Source organism: Lampetra planeri, chromosome 63 (assembly GCF_965212315.1).
Source record: "Lampetra planeri chromosome 63, kcLamPlan1.2.h2, whole genome shotgun sequence".
NCBI classification, from domain to species: Eukaryota; Metazoa; Chordata; class Hyperoartia; order Petromyzontiformes; family Petromyzontidae; genus Lampetra; species Lampetra planeri.
This window is the reverse complement of record NC_136169.1, coordinates 4,659,419-4,683,842: the sequence shown is the minus strand read 5'-3', so window position 1 is coordinate 4,683,842 and position 24,424 is coordinate 4,659,419. Positions and strand designations below refer to the sequence as shown.

At 55.6% G+C, this 24,424-nt stretch overlaps 1 protein-coding gene across 1 annotated transcript; it reads right to left on the bottom strand.

The window, feature by feature from the left end:
* Positions 1-700: 700 nt before the first annotated feature.
* On the bottom strand, positions 701-23,556 carry LOC144736871 (72 kDa type IV collagenase-like). Its single transcript, XM_078619528.1, has 14 exons — positions 22,834-23,556; positions 18,916-19,146; positions 16,337-16,575; positions 14,312-14,463; positions 13,289-13,414; positions 12,781-12,954; positions 11,441-11,614; positions 10,829-11,002; positions 9,833-9,988; positions 9,518-9,674; positions 8,560-8,696; positions 7,318-7,477; positions 6,004-6,107; positions 701-4,514 (listed from the first exon to the last, which is right to left on the bottom strand). The coding sequence occupies exons 2-14, from the start codon at positions 19,057-19,059 to the stop codon at positions 4,411-4,413; spliced, it is 2,001 nt and encodes a 666-aa protein (XP_078475654.1). The 5' UTR covers positions 19,060-19,146; positions 22,834-23,556; the 3' UTR covers positions 701-4,410.
* Between the last annotated feature and the right edge of the window lie 868 nt (positions 23,557-24,424).

Sequence of the window (24,424 nt, the reverse complement as noted above, 5' to 3'; positions counted from 1 at the left end):
GGGCCTCCCGTGAGCGCGAGCTCCAGAGGGCACTCGGCCTCTACTCTTCTGCGCTGACCACGCGTGCTGGGAGAGGGGGGGGGGGTCATCCAGCAGTGGATTGACTAAAGGGGCGCTCCCATAGAAGCAGTGGTCACACTCAGCCGCGCTCTGCCTTGCCACGGAAACCTCTCCCCCCCCTCTCCCCCTCCCCTCCTTGCCCCGATTCGTTCCGGAGTTTTTTTTGTTATATTTCTGCTCGTTAAGCCCGGCTTGCTGGTTAAAAACAAATAAAAACCAAACTATTGGAACACAACGCGTCTGTCCGCTCGCTTGCTCCTCTACGGGAATGACACTATGTTGTAACACGACTTTTGTTCCTGGGTACTAAGTGTTGTTTTCTAATTGCTTATGCCTCAAAAGTACAGAAAATTGGCGATTATTAGCCACTAACTTTGCTTTTGTGACCAGGACTTTATGTGAACGAATGACACATGCACACCAAGTTTTCTCTTTGAAAATAGGAACATTTCTAAATATGACTGTCCTGGTCACAAAAGCAAAGTTTGTGGGGAATAATAGCCACTTTCTGTACTTTTGAGGCATAAACAATTAGGAAAATAACACTTAGTACCCAGGAACAAAAACAAATGTGTTAAACAGTGAATTATTTCGTGGGTAAAAGAAAGACGGAAACGAGAAAACGGAACAGGAGCGCCAATTTAAAGTAAAACCAACCGAGTTTATTCTTTCGAGCCCACGTCGTTGAGAATCACAAAAAGATGCCGACGGCTGGGCCCGGTTCACAGAGGGAGGCCACGGCGGTGCCAGTCCACTCGGCCCGGGTCATTGTCGCGAGCGACACTAGTCCGGGCCTCTTGGGCTGTATCCAGCAGCGTAACGAGCGTGGTGAAGTATGGTCACCAGTAGTGTAACGAGCGTGGTGAAGTATGGCCACCAGTAGTGTAACGAGCGTGGTGAAGTATGGTCACCAGTAGCGTAACGAGCGTGGTGAAGTATGGTCACCAGTAGCGTAACGAGCGTGGTGAAGTATGGTCACCAGTAGTGTAACGAGCGTGGTGAAGTATGGTCACCAGTAGCGTAACGAGCGTGGTGAAGTATGGCCACCAGTAGTGTAACGAGCGTGGTGAAGTATGGTCACCAGTAGCGTAACGAGCGTGGTGAAGTATGGTCACCAGTAGTGTAACGAGCGTGGTGAAGTATGGTCACCAGTAGCGTAACGAGCGTGGTGAAGTATGGCCACCAGTAGTGTAACGAGCGTGGTGAAGTATGGTCACCAGTAGCGTAACGAGCGTGGTGAAGTATGGTCACCAGTAGTGTAACGAGCGTGGTGAAGTATGGTCACCAGTAGCGTAACGAGCGTGGTGAAGTATGGTCACCAGTAGTGTAACGAGCGTGGTGGGCAAGCAGGGGGTGCCTTGCCCCCCCCCCCGGTGACCACAGCTACGAGTTTGGGGGGCCCTCTTGACAACCACCGTGATGACATTTGTTTTCAACAACAACAGCAGCAGCAGTGGTGGAAAAGAACAACAACAACGCTCCATGTAATTATTTTAAAAGGCAAGTAGAGCCGCGATATATGTTAGCCTGGATGCGACCATGCGACACAAATACAATATTGAGCTGATAATGTTACTGCGCCACGGAGTTGTGTGTACGTTGAACTTCTTTCGCGCCGTACACAGCCGACCGTGCTAATCGGAGGTGCGGGAAATTAACTTGAGAAGCCCTGGTGACGCGAAGAAAAACTTACAAAGTCGACCTGGCCTAGGACCAAGCCACTCGGAATGCGCCCCTCTCTCATCAGATCTCAGCCGCAGAATAAAGTTGCGGGGAATTTGCCCGATTGAAAACCGGCCACGTTCATGAAAGGGTTGCCCAAAGATTGAAGAAAAAAAGCCAGCGCAAAAAAATACTTTTACAAACATGCGAACGCAAATTAGCCATTCTCAGTTTTCGGTCTGCTAATTAAATACTTCCGAAGACAAAATCACTTTGTAAACGCGTTGCGTCATCCATAATTTTTGCCTAATTTGCTTTTGGAGTTTTATTTCGTCCCATGGGTTTGAAATCTGCCCGATTATTTCCCCGAATGCACGCTTGCTGGCTCGTAATTGCTGTGGGCCGTTGTATAAATACTTTGCCGTTTGCCAATGGCTATAATAGTTTGTTTGTTTTTTGAGATTGAGAAGAATAAAACAAAATGTGCGAAATTTTAATATCAACAAAAGTAATTGAACAAATCGGCCACTTTTTGGCAGCATACTGACTGCAGAGATTCGACCAATTTTTAGCCATTGACCAAACATGATAATCGGTGCGTAATTAAAACTTGATTTGAAGCTTTCGTGACTGCAGGAATTACTCTTTGGTTCTTTCGGTAAAATCACGTAGAAAGAAAATAAATTTAATAATATAATACGACGTTTCGATTGCAACATAAGCAACCGTCATCGGGTAGAACCCAAATTTGAGATAGACAAAACACAAACACGGAGACGCACAGACAGACATAAGCAGAGAGAAACACACAGAGAGACACACAACACAGACACACAGAGAGAGACACACAACATAGACACAGAAACCCAATGCCTCTCTGTCGAGGCCTTAAATCGAGAGAGAGGGGGCCTCGAAAAAGAGGCATTGGGTCTCTGTGTGTCTATGTTGTGTGTCTCTCTTTGTGTCTCTGTGTTGTCTCTCTCTGCTTGTGTCTGTCTGTGTGTCGACGTGTCTGTGTTTTGTCTCTCTCTCAAATTTAGTTCTACCTGATGACGGTTGATTGTGTTGCAATCGAAACGTCGTATTCTAGTAATTAATTAATTTTCTTTATACGAACCAAAGAGTGGTGCGTAATTGCAACCTGGTACGTCTCACGTACGACTTTTCCACTGCGCAACCGAGCCATGCCAAGACAGCCCCGCACGGATCAGGAGACGCCAGGTTGCTTTTCCACTGCAAATCCTGAACCCGTGCTGCCGACTTCGCAATCAATGAACGAGTTGAGCCGCGTGCAGACGAGGCAGCGGCGCTTCGTGCTCGCAGTGCGCGCCGACTTGACGTCACACGAATGGACGCTATTGGGTAGCCACTGGCTCTATGCACTCTTAAATGTAGATTGAAAACTCGTTTCTTGAAAACTGCTTGTTTGTGTTTAGTTTGTTGTCCTTCCCTCGCACCTTCAATGAGCACGGTTGGCTACGTACGGTGCAAAAGAAGTTCAACACACGTACGTACATACAACGCTTGCGACCCGAGCCAAATTTCAAATAGGTCTTGTGAGGCCAATGTATCACGGTTTGCTTCAGGCTCGGCTCGGTAAACAGCACCGAGAGGGCCCTCAAGCTGGCTCGGTTGGGACGCAGCAGTGGAAAAAATAGTACCGGAGAATCTCTGCATGCACGGCAGTATTCTTCACTAATTTTCAGTGGAGGGGGGCACTCTCGCCGATTAGACATCGTCAGTGTTGAGGGTTGCCACACGTTTGAAACCATTGGGGGGTTGACAGCAGCACGACGACGATGATGATGGGGGTGGTGTTGTCACGTGTTGTGTATTGTCGGGGGCCGCACTAAAGGCCACCAGGGGCCGCCAGTGGCTCGCGGGGCATCGCAATGAAGAAGCCTGGCTTACAGTGACACCCTGGGGAACATCTCGACAGGCTGTTTATAAACTCGACTGGCGTTAGCGGAAGGACACCGGGTGCCACGGTGGCGAGATGTTAACGACCTCCCCTGGTACACAGGAGGTCGTGGGTTCGATGCCGACCCTGACGCCTGCTGCCGTATATTTGGAGTTTGCGTCTCTCTCCCCGTGGTCACGTGGAAATTTCTCCGGGTCCTCCGGTTTTCCCCCTCTACGTTGAGAATCAACATCACGCGTTTAGAGTATTTGGCTGCCGTAAATTTCCACACGATAAGCCCTTTCGTTGAGATATAATTTGTGGTGGCCAAGTCGCTTCTGAAAAAGAGCTACATAGTTCAGTGGGCCTTACGTGGTAATATAAACAATAGTTGAGTTTACTCCAGGAAACTATTCGCATTTTGCAGAGCGTTCTCTGATGGGCCTACTACTCTTCCAAGTTGGCCAGACGTCTTGGGATAGACCAGGGATGGACAACCTTTCAAAGAAGAAGTGCCACGTGCTTTTGTCTTTGTCATTGACCAAAATAGTTCGAGAGCCGCATCACACGCAGAGCTGGTAAAACAAAGATAAAGTTTAGTTGAGTTTTCTAAATTCTGCCTCTCTGAGCGGCGGTTGTCGTTTGCCCGTCAATTAGTGAACCCTGCCCTTTGTGCACACATCTCGGGGGAGAATCATTTTCCGGCTTGGGTCACCAAAATAATTCACCCTCGCCCTGCCCCTCAGACACAGGGCACTGGGGCACGGAGTGGGACGGAGGCGCCCAGGTCAAGTGATGCAGCCAAGCCAATCGGAGTTGAAGAAGCCTTGGTGTGTCAGTGTCCGCCCGTCGTACTGCCAGATGCGGTGGCCTTTGATAAAATACGCCAGACCTAGAGCAGCAGAACACAAACACGCACAAAGATAAACATCCCCCGTGTAGCCTGTAACAGACTGTTGGGACAAGTGCTGTTAGCGAGCAGCACATATGAAGGCCGGCACAGCACACGAGGGGGTGGGTGGCCATCACAACGCCTACCTGCCTTTGTCTCGCCAGTGCTGATATTGACCTACCAAGTACTCATTTAAAGCTGGGTTGACCTCGGCGAGGCCCATAACCAGTTCAGATATTCGCCGCTGTCATTGGTCGTTGGCGGGAATCGAACTCGGGTAGCCGGGTTCTTAGCGCAGCGCATCCTAACCGCTACACGACACACACAGACATTCATATTCTCACATCATCTTGCAATGGGAGCTGCCGCGGTGCAATGGTTAACAAATAAAAATTGCAAGCTAGAGGTGGTCGATTCGATTCCGTCTCCTGGCGCAGACTAAATGGGTCCACCGTGTGGTGGGGTAAAGTGTGCGCACTCCCACCTCTTCAAACACACACCACCCTCTGTAGGGCAGATCACACATAGTCACATACCCTCTAGAGCAGCGCTGCAGCCTTGCACCCCTCTGGTTCTCGACCGTAAACACATTGTACAACGTCAATAATAACTACACAGAGTTTGATGAAACAAGGTAGTTGCTACTTGCGTGCCTCGTGCTTAATTTGTGTTTTCAACGATTCACCTTCTAAACAAACCTGGCCATGTCTCGCACCCCCAGAAAGGGCACCTGGCACCCCGCGGGGCTGCGTGAGCCCCAGGTTAAGGACCCCTGATATCGAGGGGGGATCACACACCCCCGTAGAGCAGCAGTTACCAACCTTTGAGCGTGCGGACCCCTTTTAAACCCCCAAACATTTCTCTGACCACCACGCGCTACCACTGCTGCCGCTGCTGCTGCTACTCGTAGTGATTTGAAATTGGACATTTCCTCGGCTGAGATGCGATTTTATTTTTCCGCGGACCCCTCCTCCCCCACCGCCCGGAGTAGCCTCGCGAATCGCCCGGGGTCCACCGGTTGGGGACCGCTGGTCTCGAAGAGTTGACCTCGAATGAAGGCAGTGGTGTGACCAAGCAGTTGCAGGGCTGCACCTTTACCTTTGCATGTGCGTCTGTGTGTGCTGGCAGTACAGCAAGTAGATACATTTCCATCTGTACAGCGATTGAGTGTTACCGCCCTTGGCACACACGCGAGTTTTCTCCAGGTGCTCCGGTTTAGCTCGCACGTGCGTAAACACTCGTTCGTTTACGAAACATTGAAGTCGTGGGCTGCAGAACACGGGCAATGGTTTGGTGCCAGTTCTGGCCGCATTCGCCGCTTGTTTGCGATTTCCCCCACACCTCCGACTCGTCCTGAGAGAGTGAGACTCAAACCAGCACGCGTTGCAAATTGCCCTGCGTGTCTTTTGTCACGCACGGCAGGAAACGATTAGCACGGCTGGCTGCCTGCGGCGCGAAATGAGTTCGGTATGCGTGCGCACAATCCTACCGTCGCGCTCGAAAGCGGCGTCTATCGAAGCCGGGAGGCCGGAGAACGTCGCCCGGATCCTGCGCGGCGATCCGGGCTGCATCGTCTTCATCTCAGAATCGTACCTGCACAAACCGCCCGAGCACAGAGACACATCTGACCAAGCTCGAAAAGCCATTAAGTTCACGACTCGGTGCTTTGAGGCAGCTCCCTGTCAACATGATAACAACACGGAATGCGGGTTTGTCCCAGCGCCAAGAATGTATCACGCCGAGACTCGCCAGACTACGGCGATATTCCAAAATTACCTACCCACCCAATCACCCGCCCAAGCACCGACCCACCCATCCGATCACCCACCCACCCAATATTTTTTTAAAACTAATTTTTGTATTTAGTTTGTCCTTCCCCGCACCTCCAATTAGCACGGTTGGCTACGTACGGTGCGAAACAAGTTCAACACACGTAAGTACATACAACGTGCGAGATATCTGAACCTGTCCTGGGCTCACTCCTCACCGACCCGCACTGACTGGTGTGGTGAAATATGGTCAAACAAACCCCCTCGACTAATCCGGCAAGAGGAGGCCTTCATAGATTTCAAACAACTCCCAGAAACGTGCACAAGAGGCGCTCGGGCACCCGCGCCTTATGCACAGACCATCAACAGCCCCTGAAGAACAGCATCGTTGGTCATCCTTGTCTTCGGTCACCGTCAAATACATTTGAGCAAACGTGACCGTCTGACAGGCGTACTGGAACATTTGTGCAAACGAGATTTATAGCTCATTGGATTCCTCCAGTGTGACCAAATATTCAGATTCTGATCATGCACGAAGGCCGAGTGCTCTTTGCAACAAGGCCGAGTGCTCTGGACAACTAAAGTCAGTTTGTCAATCTAGACGATGATGATTTAAAAGTGCATAGCTCTAAGTGGCTTCTAATATCGGAAGGAAGAGCATTCCAGACGGCCGCAGAAGCGCATCTGAAAATGCCGCGCGATGATTCGGTGACAGCCTTTGGTCATCCTCGCCACGAGGCGAGGATGACCGGAGTTCACGTGATGGTGGTTTATGCTCATTGATGATAGATGCTGGGCGAAAGGTGAGAAATACGTGTGGCAGGGAAAGGTGAGATACGGTGAGATACGTCTGACTGAGAAGGGTGAGATACGTCTGGTGGTGAAGGGTGACGTCTGATGGGGAGGGTGACGTCTGATGACAAAGGGTGACGTCTGATGGGGAAGGGTGACGTCTGGTGGGGAAGGGTGACGTCTGGTGGGGAAGGGTGACGTCTGGAAGGGTGACGTCTGGAAGGGTGACGTCTGACGGAGACCTCCAGAGCAGGTGTCCCGAGAACACGAGGTGGCTCTGCCAGCGGCGGCTGTAGAAGGCGGCGTCGATGTGGACGGGGCCCTCCGCTCCGTCGGCCACCGGCAGCGGCCTCGGAGCGGCCCCCACGAGGCGCCCTCCGGAGAACCTCCAGGCCAGCGAGCCTGGGGCCGCACGTCACGTGGCTGGGTTAGCGGCCTTAGATTCTTGAACGCGCTGATTTATGTTTCTTCTTTTAAAGACGCTACGCGGGAAAAGCATTGAGCGCATGTCTATGCGAGTTTATGGGTCTCATTGTGAGTCTACGGGTCTCAAGGTGAGTCTATGGGTCTCATTTTGAGTTTACGGGTCTCTATGTGAGTCTATGGGTCTCATTGTGAGTCTACGGGTCTCAAGGTGAGTCTATGGGTCTCATTGTGAGTCTATGGGTCTCAAGGTGAGTCTATGGGTCTCATTGTGAGTTTATGGGTCTCTATGTGAGTCTATGGGTCTCTATGTGAGTCTATGGGTCTCAATGTGAGTCTACGGGTCTCAAGGTGAGTCTACGGGTCTCAATGTGAGTCTATGGGTCTCTTTGTGAGTCTATGGGTCTCTGTGAGTCTTTGGGTCTCTATATGAGTATGGGTGTCTATGGGTCTCTGCGTAATTCTATGGGTTTCTATTTGTCTGTGAATCTCACGGATCTCTTAAATCTGCGGGTTTTTGTGTGAGTTTGCAGGTCTGTGTCTATGTCTATGGGTCTCTATATGAGTCAGTGCTTCTCTACGTGAGTCAAGACATATTTACGTGAGAAAAGCTCTGATGATGAAGCTATTACTATGAATCTTGATTTGAAGCTTTCGTGACTGCAGGAATCCATACTCTTTGTTTTTTTCGGTAAAGTCACGTGGGTAGAAAACGACGTGCTGCTGTAGGTGGAGTAAATATTAATTAATGCAGTGATTAACCATGTTTATTTTAGTATTGTGTTGTTAGTATCTTTATGCATTAATATCCATTGTTTAAATATTAAAATGTATGTTTTTGGGGCGAAAATGGCAACTTTCAATGTTTTCGGAACGAATTAAGCCTTTGACGTCTATGTCCTTAACCTGCTTAACGACCGGATCACTTCACGACCGGTTTTGTGGAACCAATGGCCGTGCTTGAGAGGAGGGGGGGGGGCTCTGTCGTAATAATAATACTGACAACAGCACTGCCTAGGGGCACAGCGAAGTGAGCAACACGTGGGGTGACGCTGGCGAACCTGCGTAGAGGGTCACGTCGTCGGGCCCGGGGCCTCCGCTGGCCGCCTGCACCGCGGGGGGTGCCCCTGGCCAGCGCCGCGCGATGGGGAACGGCCCCTTGGGGACTCCCCCGGGACCCACGAGCTCCCAGCAGAGGCTGGCGACGGCGAAGGGGCGGTGGGGGACACGCGGGGAGGGTGGGTGGGAGGGTCCGTCAACACCGAGGTGTCTACAAAGCGGTGCGTGAAGGTGCGCTGTGCATGCGTCACTTGATCGTTAGAATACCCACTTTTAAATCACTGAAAAGCCATTTCTTTAGAAGAGTTGGTTTTGTGCGTGTGTTGAGTTTGTTGTCCTTCCCCCGCACACCGCCGGTGAGCGCGGTCGGCTCCGTACGGGCACGGAAGGAGTAAGATGCCGATGGCAACGCGTCCCACCGGGCACTCGGGTCCAGGTTGCGAAGACGCAGGGGAAGCCCGGCACCGGTTCAGATATTCGTCATTGATGTTGGCCGCGAGTGGGAATCGAACTCGGATGCAAACCTGAACAGGCTGTGAACCTGAACAGGGTGTGAACCTGAACAAGTTCACACCCATCCAGTGTGAACCTGAACAGGACGTGAATTGAGGATCACGAATCCACACCTGGACCTGCTTGACCAGACAATTAATTTTCCGAGTTACCAAGAGAGCAAACCGCTATGTTGAGGGATCGTCAATTCATAGCGGGAGTCGTTGCAAACTCTGCATAATGTCCTCGTCCCAGCGTGCCGCTAGATTTGGCGCGACAACTTAATGCGCTTGACACGATGAGGCACCATTCGAGTCCTTATCTACGGCTCACTGTGTGACTATGCGTGTGGTAAAGTAGTCATCGTGGGAAACCCAAAAACCGCTGCTAAGTTGGCAAAACCGGTGACAAGGGGGAACGTTGGCGGGGTAGTGGGGAGGGGAGTGGTGGGGAGAGCCCGACCCTCACCTGCCCTTGAAGACGATCGTCGTCTCTCTGCGCTGGACCGCGGCCCCGACGGCCACGGCGCCGTCGCACAATCCGAGCCCCTCGGGGCCCTCGGGGCCCTCGCGCCGGGCACTCGCGTCGTCCGTGGCGGCGGCGGCGGCGGCGACCCGCGGCTCCCCTGTCCGCACGGCGAGAGCGAATCAGATTGTCGGTCTCCTTCATCCGTTTGGTTTTATTTTGTCTCCGCCAGTCGAGACGAGCACGGGGGGCGCCAAAGTTTAATATCTGGGTGGCGATGACTTTCGTGACTTTGGTGACCTTTGCGACCTCTCTTACCGTAAAGGTCACGGACGGCGCTCTCGTCGGCGGGGCTGAGCCGGAAGTTGCGGCGGTACGAGAGGACGGGGAAGGCGGCGGCCCCGGGCTGCTGCGAGTGGCCCAGCCCCAGCGCGTCGCCCACGGCGTGCACCAGCGCCAGGAAGAGGCTGAGGCCTGGCGGCACCATCGCGGCGGACGGCATCGGGGGGGCCCGGCGGGCGTTAGAGACGCGTCGAAGTCGTCCACTACGCGCCGATCCCCACGTCCGCGACACGCGCGCACGACGTCGCACCTACCGATGGATCTTGTTTATATTATTTAGATTATTTGGCTGATATAAATGTCCGCGTGATGAGCCACTTCGTTGAGCTATCATCGGTGGCCAGGTCGCTTCTGAAAAAGAAGCTAATGGCTCAGTGGGCCTCACCTGGTTAATATATTTTTTGTGATTTGTTTACCATTCCTAGACTTTGCACTCCTATCGTGTTGGTGTATTGTTTGTTGTTGTAACATTCTGACCCCGTGCCCCTACTGGATATCTGTGAAAAAGAGGTTCAAAGTTCAGTGGACCTTACCTGGTTAAACAACAATAGTTTAGTTTAACAATTAGGCTTTCGCGAACAATATAATCCATGCCAACTGGCACGTCCTGTTTACGTGACATCCCTTACTAGTTGGATTTGTCGGGTGGTGGCGGGTTTTAACGACACATTTATATATTTACGCGATCTAACCCAAAAACCTCTATTATGAACAATAGTTTAGTTTAAAACAAAAGAGCTTAGTTTAGTTTTTAGTTTAAATATAGTTTAGTTTAAACACGCTACTGTTGGGCCAAATAAAATACATTGGCCATCTGTGAAAAGAGAGGCTCAGCGCTCACCGCATTCCTCCAGCGTCAGCAAATATTCCCACGGTGAACGACCGCGAAGGAGGTCGCCGTTGCCTTCGGGTCGTCGCTTCTTAAAAAAATGTACCTCCCCCCTTCCCCCCAAAAAGAACGTGAAGCAATACCGGCGGCGGGGCAGAGGCCCCACTTGCGGTGGGCGTCGTAGCTGCCCGTGGTGGCGCACCACAGCCGCCCGTCGGCGCGACCCTCCGCCGTGCACGTCTCGTAGCTGCGCCCCAGGAATCGGAAGGGGAAGACGCACGGAGCGCCGTCCGCATTGCCCCCCACCGTCGTCAGGGCTAGGCGGTGGGAAGGGGGGGCACACGCCGCACGCGAACACGTGACAGCCTTCTGGACGTTGCTCAAGCCACTTACCACCCCCCCCCCCCGCTGCAGGTAAAACGTATTCTTGTTTTTATTCAACATCTGTGGGGGAAAAAAGCTTCGTTGCTCATCGGATTTCTCCTGGATGAATAGAGATTCTGATAATGCATGAAGAACAAGAGCTCTTTGCAATACGTGACCGAGTGTTGTGTGAAAGGAATGGGGGTTTTTTTCGGCCTGCGTTGTTTGCTTTCTGAAACGATGAATTTGATTTTAAAAAATCTCCAAATTATTATTTGCGCTCTGTCCTGTGGACTGATGATGGCCTTTAGCACGCGGTCTGTGCATGTGTACGTACGCTGAACTTCGTTCGCGCCGTACTAGCTAACTGTGCTAATCGGAGGTGCTCTCACCGGAGGGCGGGCAGAAGCCGTACTTGTGGTCGGCGTCGTAGTTGGCCGTGGTGGCGCACCACCGCTCAGCGTCGTCGCGGCCAGCCAAAGTGCAGGCGCTGTACTCGCGACCGCCGTACACGAAGGGGAAGACGCACGGGGCCCCCTCTCCGTTGCCGTCCACGGTGAACGCCTCTGGGGGCGATGGAGGCGGCGGTTAGGAGATGTTAGTTACCTCGCCTGGTATGCAGGAGGTCGTGGGTCCGATCCTGACCCTGACGACGCCTGCTCTATATTGAAGAGTTTCCGTGTCTCTCTCTCTCTCCCCATGGTCGCGTGGATTTTTCTCTGTGTTCTCCAGTTTTTTACTCCAAATGTAGAGTTAGCAGCACTCGTTTAGAGTATTCGGCTGCTAGAAATTTCCATTTATAAGCCACTACGTTGAACTATCATTTGTGGCCAGGTCGCTTCTAAAAACGAGTTACACAGCTCAGTGGGCCAAACCTGGTTACAATAAAAATAATAATACAATTTGTAACGCGCGCGAATTTGCGAACGTAACGACCGCAACTCAGAGGCGCGGAGCCAAGCTCAGAGTCTCTCTCTCGAGAGCACGTGGTTATAGAGGTGAGTATTTAAGTGTCTCTTGAATGAGGCGATTGAGGCGATGCTGCGAATGTGCAGAGGGGATGGCGCTCCAGATTGTGGGGGCAGCCACCGAGAATCGGCGCATGGAAGTTTTAGTTTTAGACAGGATCTTGATCGTCCACTTGACAGCAGATGGCGCGTGGTCTTTATGGTTAACACACCCACAATAAAGATATTTTGTTTATTTCGCATGAATGTGAATGTGTCGTTAATCCACCACCACCACCCAACACGGGCAATTAGTCACGTCTGCTATCGCTTCGGCACAATCGGTGTGACGGCGAGGAAGCCCACGACGTTTACAATTGAGAACTAATATCGGTCGCAAAAGCCGACGTGTTACATTGTAGGTCTGCTCACCCCTCACCTGGTACACAGCGCAGCCGCGTCGCTACGGCTCATTGCGACGGGTGACCCGCAAGCTGGATCGCGCCACTAGCTGCAGTGGACTCGCGTGTTGTTAAACAAAAGCTTTAATGAAACACAATGTGTACAAACGTATGTACGGTGAACGTCTTTTGCAACGTACATAGCCAACGGTGCTAATCGTAGGTGCCGGGTGGGCGGACAACAAAACCGAAACTATCCTTGATGGGGAAGCGAGGTCCCCGTCCGGGAGACACTGCGTTAACCAGGACGCACCGCGGCATTCACTGGGGCGTCCTCCGCGATTCGAACCGCGAACCTCTGCAGCGACCGGGTGGGCGGCTCACCCTCATGAGGACAGAAGCCGAAGCGGCGGTCGCGGTCGTAGTCGTCGGTGGCCGAGCACCAGGGCAGGCCGTCGTCGCGGCCCGACGCGGTGCAGGTGTGGAAGAGGCGGCCCCCGAACGTGAACGGGAAGATGCAGAAGTCGCCGCGCGCGGTCCCGAACCGCGTCTTCACCACTACAGCCACACGCACACACGCACACGCTCGCACACGTACACACGCACACACGCACACGCTCGCACACGCACACACGCACACACATTTATAATCGACATCACGCGTTTAGAGCATCTGGCTGCTATAGATTTCCACGTGATGATGATAAGCCACTTCGTTGAGCCATAATTTGTAATCACCAGGTCGCTTCTGATAAAGAGCTACCCAGCTCAGTGGGCCTTACGTGTTAAAATACCAAAAAATAGTTTAGTTTTAGTTGAACATGCTGGGCCACAGCGAACGTTGTGGGTGAGCACGGCCCCCGAGTCCCGGAGCGTAACCGGCAAACCGAACCTCGCCCCTCGCCGAACGTCCAGAACTCGTCGTCGTCCACGTGGATGTGCACGCCGTCGCGCGAGTCGCCCGCCGAGTGGGACACCACGCCGCCCGGCCCGTCAAACGGCCGCCCGTCCCCGTGTTCTGTGGCAGAGCACGCGCCGTCACCGCCAGCTGGACACGGAGCAGGCTTTCGCGAGCAGCGTCATTCATGATGACGTTTGTTGGGTTAGATTGCGTGAAGTGTAAATGTGTCGTAACCCTCCACCACCCGACACAGCCGGTGAGGTTTGTCACGTAAACAACGCGCCAATCAGCTACTACTTCAGCCCACCGGCGTGTTGGAGAGTAAATCCACAATGTTTAAAATGTAAATACGACGTTTCGCTGCTAATGACATCCAGCATCTTCGGGCGATTTGCCAGAATAGTGAAGCAATCCACCTGCTTCCGGTATTAAAAAGAGCAGGACGACGTCATCACTGAACCCATCAGGTTAACCTTCTTGTCTCTCTCTGTCTCTCTGTCTCTCACTCTGTCTCTCGCTCTCTCTGTCTCTCTCTGTCTCTGGCCCTCTCTCTCTCGCCCGCCTGCGCGTTTCACCATTTCCAACTGGGGTTGAAAATCTGCGTCCCCGTTGAGCCTCCCAGGAACGTGGCTGGTGTCTTCACTCTCGCGGCCCACGTCACAAACTAAATCATCATCGGGCGCAATTGCCCGATGATGCTGGATGTCATTACCGCCGAAACGTCGTACTCCCATTGTCACGTGCCGTGCGGCGTCTCATCGAACGGCCTGCGACATAACGTTGACGCCTATTGAACACTTGCCATGGGGAAACCTTTTTGGAAAGCAATACAAAATTATGTGCGTGTGCGTGATTTTTCTTCCCTTAAACAAATACCTCCCGCAGTTTTATCCTGATTGTGCGATTGAATAAATAAAAATATTAAAAAGCACCATTAAGACACTTTCCCAGCCAAAACCACATCGTGACCCCAACCCTTTGCGCTCCAACCCGTGACCCCCTGTGCCCTCTGACCCTTGGTGTGGAAGCTGATGGAGATGTCCGGCCGCTGGCCGTGGGGCGCCGGACTGAAGCGGAGAAGCGACGGGGACGACCAGACCGCCATGGCACGCGCCACCATGCCCTCCACGACGGCCCGCTCCAGGTCGTCCGTCTCGCCAACCACCCTGCCCGCAACACGGCCCAATACATAATTAGTCTTGAAATGTTTTACCTTTTACCTTTAGCAGGTAAGGCCAAACTGATGTGTGTAGCTCTTTTTCAGAAGCGAACTGCCCATCACAAATGAGAGGTGGCTTATCATCATCATCATCATGTGGACGTTTATAGCAGCAAAATACTCTGAGAACGAGTGATGTTGATATTAAGCGTGAAAGGAAAAACAGGACGGACCCGGAGAAAATCATCGCGACCACGGGGAGAGAGACACACAAACTCCAATCATATAGGAACGAACCCACGACCTCCCGTGTACCAGGCGAGGGAGGTAACATCTCCCAGCCTACCGTCACACGGCCGACAGAATAGCAGCGGCGTCCTGGCTGAGCCTCCTAGAAGCGTGGCGCCCCCTGCCCCCCCCCTCTCACCTGTAGGTGAGGTCAGTGCCCCCTGCCCCCCCCCTCTCACCTGTAGGTGAGGTCAGTGCCCCCTGCGCCCCCCCTCTCACCTGTAGGTGAGGTCAGTGCCCCCTGCCCCCCCCCCCCCTCACCTGTAGGTGAGGTCAGTGCCCCCTGCCCCCCCCCCTCACCTGTAGGTGAGGTCAGTGCCACCTGCCCCCCCCCCTCTCATCTGTAGGTGAGGTCAGTGCCCCCCCCTCTCACCTGTAGGTGAGGTCAGTGCCCCCTGCCCCCCCCTCTCACCTGTAGGTGAGGTCAGTGCCCCCTGCCCCCCCCCCCCTCTCACCTGTAGGTGAGGTCAGTGCCCCCCCCCCCTCTCACCTGTAGGTGAGGTCAGTGCCCCCTGTCCCCCCCCCTCTCACCTGTAGGTGAAGTCAGTGCCCCATGCCCCCCCCCCCTCTCACCTGTAGGTGAGGTCAGTGCCCCCTGCCCCCCCCCCTCTCACCTGTAGGGGAGGTCGGCGCCCCCTGTCCCCTCCCCCTCTCACCTGTAGGTGAGGTCAGTGCCCCCTGCCCCCCCCTCTCACCTGTAGGTGAGGTCAGTGCCCCCTGCCCCCCCTCTCACCTGTAGGTGAGGTCAGTGCCCCCTGCCCCCTCCCCTCTCACCTGTAGGTGAGGTCAGTGCCCCCTGCCCCCCCCCTCTCACCTGTAGGTGAGGTCAGTGCCCCCTGCCCCCTCCCCTCTCACCTGTAGGTGAGGTCAGTGTCCCCTGCCCCCCCCCCTTTCACCTGTAGGTGAGGTCAGTGCCCCCTCTCACCTGTAGGTGAGGTCAGTGCCCCCTGCCCCCCCCCCTCTCACCTGTAGGTGAGGTCAGTGCCCCCTGCCCCCCCCCCCTCTCACCTGTAGGTGAGGTCAGTGCCCCCCCCCTCTCTCACCTGTAGGTGAGGTCAGTGCCCCCTGTCCCCCCCCCTCTCACCTGTAGGTGAGGTCAGTGCCCCATGCCCCCCCCTCTCACCTGTAGGTGAGGTCAGTGCCCCCTGCCCCCCCCTTCTCACCTGTAGGGGAGGTCGGCGCCCCCTGTCCCCCCCCCCCCTCTCACCTGTAGGTGAGGTCAGTGCCCCCTGCCCCCCCCTCTCACCTGTAGGTGAGGTCAGTGCCCCCTGCCCCCTCCCCTCTCACCTGTAGGTGAGGTCAGTGCCCCCTGCCCCCCCCCTCTCACCTGTAGGTGAGGTCAGTGTCCCCTGCCCCCCCCCTTTCACCTGTAGGTGAGGTCAGTGCCCCCTGTCCCCCCCCCCCTCTCACCTGTAGGTGAGGTCAGTGCCCCCTGCCCCCCCTCTCACCTGTAGGTGAGTTCAGTGCCCCCTGCTCCCCCTTCCTCTCACCTGTAGGTGAGGTCAGTGCTCCCCCCCTGCCCCCCCCTCACCTGTAGGTGAGCTCGGTGCCGCCCCCTCACCTGTAGGTGAGCTCGGTGCCCCCCCCCTCACCTGTAGGTGAGCTCGGTGCGAGGCCACACGCGCTCGATCCCCGGCGGGGAGCCCGCCTCGTCCACCTCCCCGCAGCGCGGCAGCGCCATCGCGTCGAGCGTGGCGCGGTCCAGGGCGGCCCCGGCGCTCGCCGCGACGCCCAGACGACTCCGCATCCTGCGCAGGGCGTCGGCGAAGCGGCGTCCCTCCGGCGCCCCTCCCTCGTCGCTGCCGTAGTAGCCGAAGTCGCGCAGGTAGCGCTGCGGCGCGTCAAGGGGAGAGGGGGGTAACCGGCGGTCGTGGGTTCTCGTCGTCGTCGTCGTCACTGCTGTCGGTGTTGAGGCAGCGTCTGATGTGTGACTCAAGCCACAACGGGACAGAAAAGTAATTGGACTCGAATCTAATTTTGAATCGAGTCACGACGCGACATCGCGACCATGTTGGGGTTCGCTGCTGGCCGAGAGGGGTGGGGTAGAGGGTGGGCTGCAGTGTTCATTACTGGACATCTGTGAACAAGACCTTCATAGCTCTTCGGATTCCTCCAGTATATATATAAAATAAGCTAATAGCTCGGTGGGGCTTCGCCTGATAAGAAAAAAATGTTTAGTTTAAAATGTTTGTATCGTTCGCTGTTTAAACGTTCTGACCCCCCTCCCCAAACCACCTTTCTGGACATCTGTGATAAAAAGCTTTATAGCTCATCTGATTCCTCCAGTATAAATAAATACTTTGAATCTGAATTAAGTCAGAATTATCTTTCTCAAGTCGTAGTCTCAGTCGATGGCAACCTGTAGAATTTTAGTCTTCAACTGTGGATTTCACTTCGTGTTTCCTTAGTCTCGTCGGCTGAAGCAGTCGGTATGGAGTAGGTCCTTCATTGGGTATTGATGTTAGCCGGCAAATGAACTCAGGGTCCTGGATTCATGGTACAAGTGCTCTTACAAGGCTGCCACCAACCCACCGTTCGCTTTTCTTCCGTACAGCTGCTCATGTAGATGCAGAGCAAGAGCTCAAATGTCACATTCAGTTGGTTCAAGCCCAGATAACCGCGTTAGGAGCAGCGGAGTGCATCGCCGCTGTGATGTCTCCTTCGTGTTTGTGGATCGGGCATTGCGTCGCTAGACGTTGTACGCTCTGTTCTGGATGACCACAGTCGCACATTACTCCTGGAGAGTTTTCCATTTTCCATTTGTGCATCATGAGGTATCCACATCTACTGCCACGGTTTGTGCAGCGGATGCGGTTTAGGGTGGGCCATGAGCATCGTGGAAGATCAAACCCCAGAGATCTTTTACAATCCATGTTATTAGTAAGCAAGTTCTAATGAGACGCAGTCCTAAAAATCGCCAGTGACGGGAGCCCATCTCTTGGCTGATAGACCTCGTGTGACTGCCAAAAGAGGCACAGATGGGAGGAGACGTTGCATAGTTCGCATTCTTGTCAAGGCCAAAGGACTTCAGAATCTCTGGCTGTAGCCACTGTGCCCCCCGCTCTATGTCCACGTGTCTGCCTGGCCATAAACTCTCACGTTTTCAAAGTTGTTGTTTCTGTTTCACCAGGTGTGGACTCAAAGTTGTTGCTTCTGTTTAACCAGCTAAGAACTCAAAGAGACAGGGATGAGTCTCATTTGCAAGACTGGCCTGCGTTATGCAGAAACACGGCCTTGAAAGGGAAACATATGTGTATATAAAGCAGGCGACGTTTCACGCAATGTCTCTTCTACATTGCCCGGCAGCGTTTAGAGTATATTTACACGTGATAAGCCACTTCGGCGAGCTATCATTTGTGATAGCCAGGTCGCTTATAAAAACACATTCCTGCAGAGGCAGCTGGAACGTTGGGTTGTGAGGGCGGGCACAAGCCGGCGTGAGTAGGTTAAACGTTGAGTTTTATAAGGGCACCACGGGGTGACCAGCCCCTCCCCACCCAGCCCCACCCTCCCCACCCTCCCCTCTCCACCCAGCCCCACCCCTCCCATTTTTGGATGCACGACAGACGGACGGACAGACACAATACTCCCCTGTGGGCTGGTGCAACCAGGAGGTTCCTACCAGTAAAAAGCTGTCTAGCTCAGTGGGACCTTACCTGGTAAAATACAAAGTATAGTTTAGTTTACAATGATTATTATATCTTCCTAGCTTCTTCCACCGTTTCAAACCAGATCAATGTTTATTTGTTGCATGGTAAATCCCCGTGTGTCCAGTTATGCAGCTAGATTTCGTGGCAACTTCCCGTAGCCACTTATAAGAAAGTTGCTGTGGGGTAGACAATAGCCCAGCCAGCAGCCAGCCGGGAAACTCGACTCATGTATTATTTTGATGATTGCTATGAAGATCAAACATAATAGTCGTCTCGCTTGTGCAGACTACGTAGTACGATGACACTGTGGCCCTCTCGTATCATCCCAGACCTGCCGACCGTGCTGTTGTGAATCTCACAATGGGGGGCAGGGCCCCTCCTAGTGCTGGCCATGGCCAGCTGAGGCCGTCATACCGTCAGTCGGCATACCGCGGCCACCTGACGGCCCATGTCCATAACACTGCAGGGGGTCATACCGTAGGTAATCATACCGCAGGGGGTCATACCACAGGGCGTCATACCGTGGCCACCTGCAGGTCCGTGGGCCGGCTGGGCTCCTCTTCGCCTTCGAAGGCGATGAAGGGCGCGCATCGAGCCGACTCTGGCAGCAGCAGCAGCAGCAGTGGAGGCAGCAGCAGCAGCCGCAGCGGCAGCAGCAGCCGCATGGTCAAGAGTGTGGTGACTCCCCGTGGAGCAGACAGCGCCGCCCTGTCACCGCTGGCCCCAACTCAGTGGAGACGACGACACAAATCCTGGCAGCACACAGACAGAAAGAAAGACACAGAGAGAGAGAGACAGAGAGAGAGAGACAGAGAGAGAGAGAGACAGAGAGAGACAGAGTCCACAACAACAACAACAAGTGGTTGCCGGAGGTGTCACGCAAGTGCTGGAATGCGCGACAAACAACGCAAGCCCACAGGGGGCTGCACAACCATCATCACATCAGAGGCAGCAGTGGCTGGGGGTGACTGTGGTGAGGGTGGTGAGGGTGGTGAGGAGGGTGGTGAGGGTTGTGAGGGTGGTGAGGGTAACTGTGGTGAGGGTGGTGAGGGTGAGGGTGGTGAGGATGAGGGTGGTGAGGGTGGTGAAGGTGACTGTGGTGAGGGTGGTGAGGGTGAGGGTGGTGAGGATGAGGGTGGTGAGGGTGGTGAGGGTGGTTGTGGTGGCTGTGGTGAGGGTGGTGAGGGTGGTTGTGGTGAGGGTGGTGAGGATGAGGGTGGTGAGGGTGGTGAGGGTGACTGTGGTGAGGGTGGTGAGGGTGGTTGTGGTGAGGGTGGCTGTGGTGAGGGTGGTGAGGGTGATGGTGGTGAGGATGAGGGTGGTGAGGGTTGTGAGGGTGGTTGTGGTGACTGTGGTGAGGGTGGTGAGGGTGGTTGTTGTGGATGTGGTGAGGGTGGTGAGGGTGGTTGTGGTGGCTGTGGTGAGGGTGGTGAGGGTGGTGAGGGTAGCTGTGGTGAGGGTGGTGAGGGTGGTTGTGGTGGCTGTGGTGAGGGTGGTGAGGGTGGTGAGGGTGGTGAGGGTGGTGAGGGTGAGGGTGGTGAGGATGAGGGTGGTGAGGGTGGTGAGGGTAGCTGTGGTGAGGGTGGTGAGGGTGGTGAGGGTGAGCGTGGTGAGGATGAGGGTGGTGAGGGTGGTGAGGGTGGCTGTGGTGAGGGTGGTGAGGGTGGTGAGGGTGGTGAGGGTGGCTGTGGTGAGGGTGGTGAGGGTGGTGAGGGTGGCTGTGGTGAGGGTGGTGAGGGTGGTGAGGGTGGCTGTGGTGAGGGTGGTGAGGGTGGTGAGGGTGGTGAGGGTGGCTGTGGTGAGGGTGGTGAGGGTGGTGAGGGTGGCTGTGGTGAGGGTGGTGAGGGTGGTGAGGGTGACTGTGGTGAGGGTGGTGAGGGTGGTGAGGGTGGCTGTGGTGAGGGTGGTGAGGGTGGTGAGGGTGGTGAGGGTGGCTGTGGTGAGGGTGGTGAGGGTGGTGAGGGTGGTGAGGGTGGCTGTGGTGAGGGTGATGAGGGTGGCTGTGGTGAAGGTGGTGAGGGTGGTGAGGGTGGCTGTGGTGAGGGTGGTGAGGGTGGTGAGGGTGGCTGTGGTGAGGGTGGTGAGGGTGGTGAGGGTGGTGAGGGTGGCTGTGGTGAGGGTGGTGAGGGTGGTGAGGGTGGCTGTGGTGAGGGTGGTGAGGGTGGTGAGTGTGGTGAGGATGAGGGTGGTGAGGGTGGTGAGGGTGAGGGTGGTGAGGATGAGGGTGGTGAGGGTGGTGAGGGTAGCTGTGGTGAGTGTGGTGAGGGTGGTGAGGGTGGTTGTGGTGAGGGTGATGAGGGTGGCTGTGGTGAGGGTGGTGAGGGTGGTGAGGGTGGTGAGGATGGTGAGGGTGGCTGTGGTGAGGGTGGTGAGGGTGGTGAGGGTGGCTGTGGTGAGGGTGGTGAGGTTGGTGAGGGTGGCTGTGGTGAGGGTGGTGAGGGTGGTGAGGGTGGTGAGGGTGGCTGTGGTGAGGGTGGTGAGGGTGGTGAGGGTGGTGAGGGTGGCTGTGGTGAGGGTGATGAGGGTGGCTGTGGTGAGGGTGGTGAGGGTGGTGAGGGTGGTGAGGGTGGTGAGGGTGGCTGTGGTGAGGGTGGTGAGGGTGGTGAGGGTGGCTGTGGTGAGGGTGGTGAGGGTGGTGAGGGTGGTGAGGGTGGCTGTGGTGAGGGTGGTGAGGGTAGCTGTGGTGAGGGTGGTGAGGGTGGTGAGTGTGGTGAGGATGAGGGTGGTGAGGGTGGTGAGGGTGAGGGTGGTGAGGATGAGGGTGGTGAGGGTGGTGAGGGTAGCTGTGGTGAGTGTGGTGAGGGTGGTGAGGGTGGCTGTGGTGAGGGTGATGAGGGTGGCTGTGGTGAGGGTGGTGAGGGTGGTGAGGATGGTGAGGGTGGCTGTGGTGAGGGTGGTGAGGGTGGCTGTGGTGAGGGTGGTGAGGGTGGCTGTGGTGAGGGTGGTGAGGGTGGCTGTGGTGAGGGTGGTGAGGGTGGTGAGGGTGGTGAGGGTGGCTGTGGTGAGGGTGGTGAGGGTGGTGAGGGTGTCTGTGGTGAGGGTGGTGAGGGTGGTGAGGGTGGTGAGGGTGGCTGTGGTGAGGGTGGTGAGGGTGGTGAGGGTGGCTGTGGTGAGGGTGGTGAGGGTGGTGAGGGTGGTGAGGGTGGCTGTGGTGAGGGTGGTGAGGGTGGTGAGGGTGGCTGTGGTGAGGGTGGTGAGGGTGGTGAGTGTGGTGAGGATGAGGGTGGTGAGGGTGGTGAGGGTGAGGGTGGTGAGGATGAGGGTGGTGAGGGTGGTGAGGGTAGCTGTGGTGAGTGTGGTGAGGGTGGTGAGGGTGGCTGTGGTGAGGGTGATGAGGGTGGCTGTGGTGAGGGTGGTGAGGGTGGTGAGGGTGGTGAGGATGGTGAGGGTGGCTGTGGTGAGGGTGGTGAGAGTGGTGAGGGTGGTGAGGGTGGCTGTGGTGAGGGTGGTGAGGGTGGCTGTGGTGAGGGTGGTGAGGGTGGTGAGGGTGGCTGTGGTGAGGGTGGTGAGGGTGGCAGTGGTGAGGGTGGTGAGGGTAGTGAGGGTGACTGTGGTGAGGGTGGTGAGGGTGGTGAGGGTGAGGGTGGTGAGGATGAGAGTGGTGAGGGTGGTGAGGGTAGCTGTGGTGAGGGTGGTGATGGTGGTGAGGGTGGCTGTGGTGAGGGTGGTGAGGGTGGCTGTGGTGAGGGTGGTGAGGGTGGTGAGGGTGGTGAGGATGAGGGTGGTGAGGGTGGTGAGGGTAGCTGTGGTGAGCGTGGTGAGGGTGGTGAGGGTGGCTGTGGTGAGGGTGGTGAGGGTGGTGAGGGTGGCTGTGGTGAGGGTGGTGAGTGTGGTGAGGGTGGCTGTGGTGAGGGTGGTGAGGGTGACTGTGGTGAGGGTGGCTGTGGTGAGGGTGGTGAGGGTGGTGAGGGTGGCTGTGGTGAGGGTGGTGAGGGTGGTGAGGGTGGTGAGGGTGGCTGTGGTGAGGGTGGTGAGGGTGGTGAGGGTGGCTGTGGTGAGGGTGGTGAGGGTGGTGAGGGTGGCTGTGGTGAGGGTGGTGAGGGTGGTGAGGGTGGCTGTGGTGAGGGTGGTGAGGGTGGTGAGGGTGGCTGTGGTGAGGGTGGTGAGGGTGGTGAGGGTGGCTGTGGTGAGGGTGGTGAGGGTGGCTGTGGTGAGGGTGGTGAGGGTGGTGAGGGTGGCTGTGGTGAGGGTGGTGAGGGTGGTGAGGGTGGCTGTGGTGAGGGTGGTGAGGGTGGTGAGGGTGGCTGTGGTGAGGGTGGTGAGGGTGGATGTGGTGAGGGTGGTGAGGGTGGTGAGGGTGGCTGTGGTGAGGGTGGTGAGGGTGGCTGTGGTGAGGGTGGTGAGGGTGGTGAGGGTGGCTGTGGTGAGGGTGGTGAGGGTGGTGAGGGTGGCTGTGGTGAGGGTGGTGAGGGTGGTGAGCCACGTGAGGAGCTCCTCACCGCCTGTGGCGCCGCGCGAGTCGCTCTGCCCCCGGGCTGCGGCTGGCGGGGACTGTGGGCGGCGAGCGGAATCTGTCGACTCCGTCCCCCTGCGAGGAGGCGCCTGGGGAAGGGCTCCAGGGGAAGGGCTTCAGTGGAAGGGCTCCAGGGGAAGGGCTCCAGGGGAAGGCTTCAGGGGAAGGGCTTCAGACGAAGGGCTCCGTGAGACGCCGACTCTGCAGTCGCCTGGCACGGGGCGGCTGAGCGTTCCCACGTGGGCGGCACATGCGCGATCTCTCCCTCTGTGACCCGGCGTCACGTGCAGTTGGACGGTCACGGCTCAGCGTGTTGATTTTATTTTTTTCTTCAACCGCACGATGTCTCCCAGCCCTCTTGTGCGTTTTGCCACGAGCTGCGAGATGGCAATGGCAGCGGTGCGCGTGGGTTTGTGAATCCGTCTGTGCGGACCTTGAAGTGTTCTTCTTTCGCACTTGAGTTCACAACCCCCGGTGCAGCTTGGAGAGCTGAATGGAGTTCACAAGAACTCGCAAACACCGCCCTGGTGTGACAGACCCAACGCAGAAGATCCCTGGGTTTTGATCTTCCACGAAGCTCACGGTGCACCCCTGAACCGCATCCACCATCGCAGCAGTCGATGCGGATACCCTGGTGCACAGATTGAAAGTGTAAACCCTCCAGTAGCAGCGGTGCGACTGAGGTCATCCAGAGCAGAGGCCGTGCAACGTCCAGCGACGCAATGCCCCGAGCCACAAATACGAAGCAGACATCAGAGCGACGACGACGACGATGATGATGATACACTCCGCTGCTCCTGACGCGGTTATCTGGCTTGCCCACCTCAATGTGTCGAGATGTTAACTACCTCGCCTGGTGTACAGGTCGTGGGTTTGATCCTGACGCCTGCTGCTGTGTATTTGTAGTTTGCGTGTCTCTCTCTCATCATCACGGTGGCTAGATGTTGACTACCTCGCCTGGTGTACAGGTCGTGGGTTTGATCCTGACGCCTGCTGCTGTGTATTTGTAGTTTGCGTGTCTCTCTCTCATCATCACGGTGGCTAGGAGATGTTGATAACCTCCCCTAGTATACAGGAGGTTGTGGGTTAGATCCTGACCCTGACGCCTACTGCTGTATATTTGAAGTTTGCGTGTCTCTCTCATCATCATCACGGTGGCTAGGAGATGTTGATAACCTCCCCTAGTATACAGGAGGTTGTGGGTTAGATCCTGACCCTGACGCGTGGAGTTTTCTCCCGGTCCTCCGGTTTTCCCCTCCACATTTAGAATCGACATCACGCGTTTAAGGTACTATTTGGCTGCTGCTGCTGCTGCTGCTATAAATGTCCACGTTGATTATAAGCCACTTCGTTGAGCTATCATTTGTGATAGGCAGGTCGCTTGTGATGAAGAGCAGTACAGCTCAGTGGGTGGGCCTTACCTGGTAAAATACAAAGTCTATTTTATTGTACAAATTTGACATTGCAGTTGGTGCTCCGCATCGACATCTGCCGTACCAAAATAAGAAGATCGCCTCCTCTACCCCTCCCCCCTCTGTCTGCGACGTGACAAACGAGGGCACAGAGCCGCGGGGGGT

What these genes read in the sequence shown, in the direction of transcription:
- LOC144736871 (XM_078619528.1), bottom strand. Translation starts at nt 19,059, where the DNA reads ATGCGGCTGCTGCTGCCGCTGCGGCTGCTGCTGCTGCCTCCACTGCTG. An exon ending in ACGATCGTCTTCAAGGGCAG is followed by an intron (nt 8,697 to 9,517) that starts GTGAGGGTCGGG and finishes CGCCGTCGCCAG; the next exon opens with CCTCTGCTGGGAGCTCGTGG. An exon ending in TCGGGACACCTGCTCTGGAG is followed by an intron (nt 6,108 to 7,317) that starts GTCTCCGTCAGA and finishes CGGTTTGTGCAG; the next exon opens with GTACGATTCTGAGATGAAGA.